This window comes from Anneissia japonica, unplaced genomic scaffold (genome assembly GCF_011630105.1).
Source record: "Anneissia japonica isolate Jap-2015-1 unplaced genomic scaffold, ASM1163010v1 scaffold640_len1575945_cov177, whole genome shotgun sequence".
NCBI lineage: Eukaryota > Metazoa > Echinodermata > Crinoidea > Comatulida > Comatulidae > Anneissia > Anneissia japonica.
In genome coordinates this window covers 233,920-242,871 of record NW_022684376.1, presented here as the reverse complement: position 1 = coordinate 242,871, position 8,952 = coordinate 233,920, and the positions used below count along the sequence as shown (strand labels likewise).

The following is an 8,952-nucleotide window of genomic DNA, read 5'->3' as shown; positions in this document are numbered from 1 at the left end:
CTCTACAGACTGTTTCATGCTAATGCAATCTTCAGGAGTGAGAGAATACAATGATTGTGCGAGTATATGAATGCTAAGACAGGTGAAAATGCAAATGAGTTAATTGTTTTTAAGTAGGTATTTGTTGCTTTGCCTGCATTTAGACAATAGCTCGGTTCTTTTGTTTAGTGTTGACCGTTTGTCTGAATATATTATGTGGAGTATATATATGTGGTATTTTGGTACTTTTTGTGAATTTAACAAGAATATTTAGAATTTAATAAGTGAAACTTCTAATTACACATACACTTACACATATATATAATTTTTATTTTTGTTTTAGTTACCACCACTCTTCCAACAACTGAGCCTCCGACAACGGAACCGCCGACAACGGAACCGCCGACAACGGAACCTCCGACAACGGAACCTCCGACAACGGAACCTCCGACAACGGAACCTCCGACAACGGAGCCTCCGACAACGGAGACTCCGACAACGGAGCCTCCGACAACGGAGACTCCGACAACGGAGCCTCCGACAACGGAGCCTCCGACAACTGAGCCTCCGACAACTGAGCCTCCGACAACTGAGCTTCCGACAACTAAACTGCCAACAACTGAGTCTCTAACAACACAAGAAATGGCAACGACTAAAATAACTACAGAAGTTGTTACAACTCTAAAGTCAACGACGTTTGATCCTACAACGGAGGGGCTCACCACTACTCTCACAACAGGTAACAATATACATATCAGCATTACCAACGTACACATTAACAAAAATAAATATTAATTTTCAATAATAACGGTCCAAACTACTTCACGTCACCACATGTATGTTATGTATGTATGTACCAATAATGTTACTAAATACACTGATTTTCACCAAGAACATCAGTTACATAACACCAAATGTTAGTACACATAGAAACAGTTCAATATTAAACGCACTACTGTATCACAATGATATGTCGGTATTTATATCGCTCTACATAACTCTAAAGTGCTTTTTTCGGTATTATTACCCCTTTATTGAAACGATTGAGGAAGTACTCTAATCATAGTTTGCCGCATGAAATAAATCAGCATTTTGCATTTGAACTTTCCTAGCTACCCACTTATACTTCTGGGTAGAGAGAGACAACATAGATAAAGTGCCTTGCCTAGGGACACAAGGGACTTGTATAGCGTCACTAGTACTAAACGCTCCCAACTAAAGGCAATGATGATAATATAAAATATTCGTTGGACACACGCATGTTCCTGGCACTGTTCTGATTGACACTCCGGAACAGTCCATTACTTTCCAATAATATTCTGCTAATGTTGGTTTGCGAATCATCTGTCAATATTAATTTCTAAACCATTCATTCTCCTTTTACTATTATTATTATTTTCCAAAGAATTGTAAGTGCGTTTTTTAATAGTCACAAATTGTCCACCTTTGTTTCAGCACCGAGCTATCCACACGAGATGATATGCTCATTCAATGTGAACGACACGATAGTACGCCCAACGGCTGCCCACTTGTTGGCCCCAAGTAGGTCACCTGTGGCCAACAACACCGACTCAAACTATACATTCACTACACTGCTACCACCTACCGCTGCAGCGTTGTATACCACATATTACAACCTGTTGGATGATCTTGATCTTGGTTGTTCTATTGATGGTATCAGTCAACCCTATTTTGATGATCTTGATCGCTTTGTTAACATGTTTGGTATTCAAAGTAAGGCTATTCAGGTGCCTGAACCCCGCGAAAATGGCTCAAAAGCTCTGTCTATGCCATTCCCAATGCCTTGTGCAGTGGAACCAGCCGAGTGCGAAAATGGCATGACGGTATCTTTCTGGGTGAGACTTACAACCGAAGAGCTTCAGAAATCTGGAGATAAATATTTCATATCTACTGGTATGTTTATCTTATCAATAAAAATATTAATGATGATAATAATAAAAATAATGTGATGATTATGATGCTGTTAATACTTGCATGATTTACATTCAACTAAATAACTAAATTGAATATACAGTATGTTCTTCTTTTAAATAATTTTATTTTTAAAGCAGATTATATTTCTTATATGCTTATATTACCCATCCAAACTTCTTTGACGATTTGTCAGCTGTAGATGTTTTCAATGAATGAATGTGATTATACCCCAAGAAAATGAATGATGACGATGATTGGTCTTGTCACTGTATATGATAATAATAAAAATAATGAGATGATTATGATGCTGCTGTTAATACTTGAATGACATACATTCATCTGAATTGAATATACAATATGTATTTCTTTTTTAAATGATTTTATTTTAATCAGATTATATTTCTTACTTGCTTGGGTTGGTTGGCAAGCTTATGGCTTATATGACCCATCCAAACTTCTTTGATTCATCAACTGTAGATGTTGGGGGTTTTCAATGAATAAATATGATTATAGCGCATTAAAAAATGAACGATGATGATGATTGGTATATATAAATTAAGTTACTAAAACTAGGCCTAGGTCTTTAAAGTAAATGTACAGCAATTATTTTATTATTATTATTATTATATTTGTAGGTACTAAAAACATTACAATTTTATTCTATTAGGAATATATGCATACAAATCTACTAAAAAAATATACATTATATATTATTATATACCTGTTGTATAAGCCCCATCAGCGTTGGTTCACAGCCTAGCTCATTTAAGCTAGGAGATGGCTTAATTTGAATCCTAACACGATGGCGTGCATTTCAATACTTGGAGTATGTATTATACCTTTTTATCTGAGATTAATCAGTGGACCTTTCGGTAGATGGTTTATTGATGTTATACCTATTACATTTAGGAGCACCCGATCAGACAGGTTTTGCCGTGTACCACAATTCTGGTACGTTGTTCGTAGTAGTAAACAACGGCAGTAGTCAATGGGAGGTAGAACTCGCTGGTGGTTTCATCGTTGGTAATATTTGGACTCAGATTGCGTTTACATGGGATAGTGTTGGTGGTTCAGGATTAGAGGTGTGTTTTAACTTTATATTATTTTAAAGCCGGCACACATGTTTTTGTCTAGCATAGTGTAACAGTCGACAACAATATTAACAGTAAACAATGTGCTCTATCGAATTAGGTATTTATTGATGGTATTAAAAAACACCAAGAACCACAACCAACCACGAACCAGGTACCAGAAAGCTATGGGTACTTGACAATTGGGGCAAGATTAGGCTCGAATGTGAACATGATAATAAATTCTACAGAGACATTGTTTGACGAGCTCTACATTGCTGACAATTATCTCCCAGAGACGGACAACAGGACCGTAATACTGTCGAGAGGAATTGGTAAATATTACTAGTAGTATTATCTTTAGTGTTGTTGTTGCTGCTTTTTTTTTATATTTTAGTCTTGCTATCAAGTAATGGTGTCTTGCAGGATTTGGACCTACAACCATGAAATATATAGGCAATGCACATTTGCCACCTAGCTGGAGCATAAGTTATTGTATTCGCTACCAACGAACCTTTTTATATTTCTTTACCATGTTATTTCAACAGATGGAGATGACTGTAGGGGAAACGAGTGTGAGAATGGTATCTGTCTTGACGCTGGAATTGCAGCATATGTATGTGACTGTTTTACTGGTTTCAACGGCACTTTATGTGAAAATGGTATGTATGAGAGACCTTTCGATTGCATCACAACGGTAAAAAGGACAACATAATGACAAAATCTTATTTTCCAGAGAAAGCAGAACGATCACAAATGCATGAATCCGTCTTAGTGTCACGTCGTCACAAAAATTGAAAACTCCTCATTAATTGGCTGTCTTCTATATTAACGGTTATATGAACACCCGTCATCTAGTAGTTTTTAGTTTACTTTTATATGCCGAAGATCAAAGCATAAAAACGTTGGCCTATTTTTTCCATTTGTAAATGTAATTTCCACAGCTTCTTTAATTTTTTGGACACTTTTGGGAAACCACTCTTCCAATCCACACAACAGTAAATTATGATAATATTTTTTTCTTGAGTGCAATAATTTGTGAACTAGCATATGTAATTATACAAGTTAAAACTAATTATGCCCTTTTCTTAAATGTTAAGATTTAGACGAGTGCATTAGTTACCCATGTGAGAATGGAGAATGTATTGATCAAGAAAACGGGTTCGAATGCCAGTGCGAATTTGGTTTTGAAGGAGATAGATGTGAAATTGGTAAGTCGTTCATAAACGTTATGAGATAGCTGGCTGAACCATGGGTATCGTTTTTGCCTTGTACGTGCATGTTGAAATTTGGTACCTTTAACGAAAGTACCATAAATACTGCTGTCCAATCTCACATAATTTGTGGTGCTACACTGCGACTGACGTGGATCAGCAAAGATCCAGCCCAAATTTCATAGTTACTCAATATAACTGTACAGTAGTCTGTTTAGGAAGAAACAAGAATAATGAAGGTACAATTATAAACTTACAAGCAACAAAATTAAAAGTTCCTAACACAAACTTTACGATTTATCATTTTTTAATTACAGTTGTTACTAGCAGGCAGAACATATAGGAGATAGGATCTATATTGTATTTACTCACTTATTGTACCAGTGAGCAACATAATTTCTAGCAATTGATAATAAAGTAATTTGTATCTGTATCTATAGACCTTGTTCCCGACTTTGTGTTCGATAGTTCTTCTACTGCCGATATTAGTCCAACTGATTTACGTGAGTATTGCTTACAAATCCTTGTTAAATATTAAGAATAAAAGTGTTGGTTAAATGACATTAACAATCTCTCTAGCAAACCAAATTTCATAAAAGCATAGTTTAAAATGAATCAGACAGTAACGATAGATGGATATCAGCTCTGATGTGATTGTCGAAGGCTTAACTGCAGGGCTTATCCAAGCGCAACTTTTGCTACATATTATATGAGTGCTTAAATAGTACCAATGCCTGGTACCTGAATTTGTTCTAAACATTATAATTATTTCGTGAGAAATCTTTTGTTTTATTATTTTTTTGATGATACGAAATATCAAGGCAGTTTGTAATATGCCCCTTATCGGTTATGCACCGATGTTTTTTTTCCCAAAATATATATATCTCAAATATAAGCGCCACAGCATTTTTTGAAGAACAGCGCTTATAAGAGATATTCGCTTAAATGCAGTATGTTTACCTGTTCGTGTGGTAGGCAGTATTGAAGTTGAGTGTATACACATACAACGTTTTAATTCTTGCAGTAAACAATACAAATATTCTTATTGAGCCAATGTATGGGCTGTCCCAGCATTACGAGGACTTTTCTGACACCAACGATGGATTTGCAGATGGCGGGCTTTTTTTAACAACCTCAGTTGGACGGGGCGACATAGGTGATCGTTACCTCGGTTTTCTTGGAGCTGATTCATGGGTGAATGCCTTATTTTCGGGAAATTTATCACAGGCAAATGGAGAATGCCTTGGTCAACCAAATAATTGCACCGATGGTTTCTCTTGTTCGGTGTGGCTTAAACTTGAATCCAGTGCTCTTTCAAATGCGCCTGGCATCATTGTACACGCGGGAGCTGAGCGGGGTAAAGGTCCGTATACCGTTCTTGAATTGACAGCAGACAATCAATTTCATTTAATCGGTAAGTGTAATATTTAAAATTTTTTTCAAAATACTTGTTTGGCTCAATTATTGTGTTTATGGTACAGGCGAGCCAACATTGTCAAGTTACTGGTAACAAAACTTTCAAAAGCAGGCTTCATTGACCATGTTAAATACCACTCCAATCGACCTAAGTATACCACATTTTATAGATTCATTTTTTCTGATGTTTTTTTGCAATTACCTTTTAGTGTAAGAATTGCATCCTTAAATGCGTTATGGACACTCTTTCAAACAAAAATTATTAATCAATAACTTATAACTATGATACCTAAATCGCCGGAAGAAAAAAAATGAGTAACAATTTTTAGGGACAACATTTAACACATTAAGGCATGTGGGTTAATTTTTATTGGTCACATTTCTTGGACATTATATTTGCATTTGATAGAACACAATTATTATTTTTATTATTTTTAAATGCATTGTTTAATTGTGAATTGACAGTGAACTACAGCAGTGTTGAATACAGTTCGAAGACAAGAGAGTATGTGATAACAGCTGATGAATGGCTTAACATTGGCTTTACATGGCGGAATGATAAAGGTGGTTCAATTTACATAAATGGACACAGGCAACCATCGGACAATACTTTCAACGACTATGCTAATGGGTCCTTAACGGTAGTGTTCTTTAATTATTATTATTGGCTTTTCCTGCGTATGCAGAAAAAGTCATTGTTTTTCTTCTTCTTTCCTATGTTTTTGCACAAGTATTTTAGTGTCTGACACTTTGGTCATTTTCCGTGCTTGGATCTTCTTCTAAGTTGTCCAAGCTAAGACCATATATGAAAGATGTAGGTATAAAAAAATGACATCATTCTACATAAATTATTTTGAATATTAATAAACGGGTAGACAAACTAAATATGCACTGACCTCCGCAGAGTCGAGTTCTTTAGCATAATGGCAAGAAACTCTCACCCTCGCTATTACCACTGCAGCCATATTTCGAGTCTTACTGACTTCTAGTTGGTTTTTATGTTTATTTTTTTTACTGCATAATTGTCTTTAGTATGATTTTATATTATTATTATTATTATTATTATTATTATTATTATTATTATTATTATTATTATATTATTTAAAATCTTGGGATCTTATTGTTTAGGTTGATGTAGGTGTGACTAAAAGCAATGTTGTCGCTCTAGGATCCATGTATTCAAGCATGCCAACCGTATATACTGCTCACATGTCTGACTTTGTACTTTGGCCCAGATACCTCTACGAGTTTGAATCTCATTTATTCCTTGGTGTAACGGGTATGATCATATTAGATTACACTTGCTGTTAAGAACTGTTGTTAAATAATTATTTTGAAATCGTGATTTCAATGGAGTGAAGTCTTTGTGTGAGTATAGGCCAAGTTGTTATACAACTTTAAATCTAATGGTAATCTTGGCCTTAGAAGAATTTGAGTGCAGTCATTAAAATAACATGATTTTTAGTATAAAATCTCCAAAAGTATTTTAGTTTCAAGTGGCTTATGTTTTTTAAAAAATTCTGATTTAACTGATAGTGCTTTAAAATGACAAACCGGTAAGATTAGGTATATCTTCAATTATAAATAATTGGACAAATGCTCTTAACTGAAAGTGTACAAACTAGTTGAAATAGAATAACCAAAGTATAAGCTTAACACTGTAATTTGAATTCGATTGTGTTTTAAAGGTGTTTGTTATTGACAACATACAAGGTATATCTTTTTCACAAACCTATTTTATTCACTTACCTTTAAAGTGGAGGAATTTTCGTTTCTAAATTATGCAACATACTATTGGACAACCGATGCATATATTCGGCGCTTCACTTCATCCATCTCGAAATATATGCCGATGTCTAGTACAAGTGAATATGTGATGGCTTCTATAGGTGAACTTGACATTGTACTTGGCTCAGATTTCAAAGGAAGCGCTCTCAAGATAGACGGTGTCGAAAACCAATGGATTACATCACGTAAGAGCAATATAGTATAGAATACAGTATCAGTACAGTGCAGTATAGTAGCCTATAGTATAGTATACTATAGTATAGTATTATATTGTAGTATAGTATAGTATTATTCCAATTAGATATGAACCAGGTAAACAAGCTACCTCATAATTTATTAGGTTGTGTATCAGCTTCCCACCTCTCGGGGGAGAAAATTGTACTTCCTGGTTTATTCTATGCACTTATGGGATTTACAATCAATCACCAATCGAATGTTACGTGAGGCATACACGTAGGCTTAGTGAAAAAGTATTTATTATGATTCAGCAGTTTAAACTTTTTATTCATATTCAGGAATCAATAACTCGAAAATACTCTAAAATTAGAAGAGTGTAAAAGCTTGTAATTGAAGATGCAGAAGAGCCACATCATCTCTATGGCTATGTTCTCACACGGCTGCTAACGGTTAGCAGGATCTGGATCCTGCTAACCGTTAGGTGCCGTGCGTCCATACAAGAAAATCCCGATCCGGATACCAAGATTACAATGATCGAATCACTAGCCAATAAGAAACTCGAAATTCTAAACGTGTACGTGTGATTGGTTGATGATAGAAACGTGCTCATTTGCTAACCGATAGCACTTGCTAACCGTTAGTGGTATCCGGATACCGCTAATGGTTAGCTCTAACCAATTGGGCGTTCTCACGCAGGTGCTAATGGTTAGCTCCCGATCCGGATACTAGGGCTCTCGTGAGAACCAGGCTTCTGTTGTATTATGTTTTGGGGAAGGGGAGGTGTTGGCGCTGCAGATTTCACTCTATTTGATCAACTTGATTTCATGGTGTGTATATACAGTATATATGTAATTGATAAAACAGTAGCCACTTAACTTTAAGTGGTCTTGTGTTTGTTTGGGGTTGAATTCAATTAAAAATATCAAATGTTTAATTTTTTGGCACGTTTTTGATTCACCATTAATTTAAAACCAATATCTTAATGATTGGTAAATATCTTATGTCTGTACTTTCAGAATTACATACAGGGAGCAGTCATATGACTGCTCCCTGGTGATGGTATAACAAAGGGCAATGGTTGTTACCTTTTACCTTTTCGACCTGGCGAGTCGTATAGCTGAGTGGTTAGCAGGGGCGCCGCAAGCTACAGCCATAATATCGGCGCTTGTTCGAACGGCACGCTCGCCTATGGTTCTGGTAGTAGAACAAGTCTTCTCGGATAAGGACTATAAACCGTAGGGCCAGTGTATACAATGCTATGTGCACTATAAAGAACCCTGTACATCCTTCGAGACGAGTAGGGGGATACCCCGGTGTACTGGAACAGACAGCCCCTGTGGTGGACGACAAGAGTTGCTGGTACTGGGTTTACC

At 35.9% G+C, this 8,952-nt stretch overlaps 1 protein-coding gene across 1 annotated transcript in view; it reads left to right on the top strand.

Annotated features, from left to right (window-relative positions):
* LOC117105019 overlaps nt 1–8,952 on the top strand; it is a 24,471-nt gene that overhangs the window by 12,099 nt on the left and 3,420 nt on the right. Inside the window, exons 13-23 of the mRNA XM_033246008.1 lie at nt 323–718; nt 1,435–1,893; nt 2,824–2,996; nt 3,106–3,319; nt 3,533–3,646; nt 4,085–4,195; nt 4,639–4,701; nt 5,223–5,612; nt 6,080–6,255; nt 6,743–6,893; nt 7,372–7,587. Coding sequence (XP_033101899.1) covers nt 323–718; nt 1,435–1,893; nt 2,824–2,996; nt 3,106–3,319; nt 3,533–3,646; nt 4,085–4,195; nt 4,639–4,701; nt 5,223–5,612; nt 6,080–6,255; nt 6,743–6,893; nt 7,372–7,587 — 2,463 coding nt within the window. The remainder of the gene's footprint in view (nt 1–322; nt 719–1,434; nt 1,894–2,823; nt 2,997–3,105; nt 3,320–3,532; nt 3,647–4,084; nt 4,196–4,638; nt 4,702–5,222; nt 5,613–6,079; nt 6,256–6,742; nt 6,894–7,371; nt 7,588–8,952) is intronic.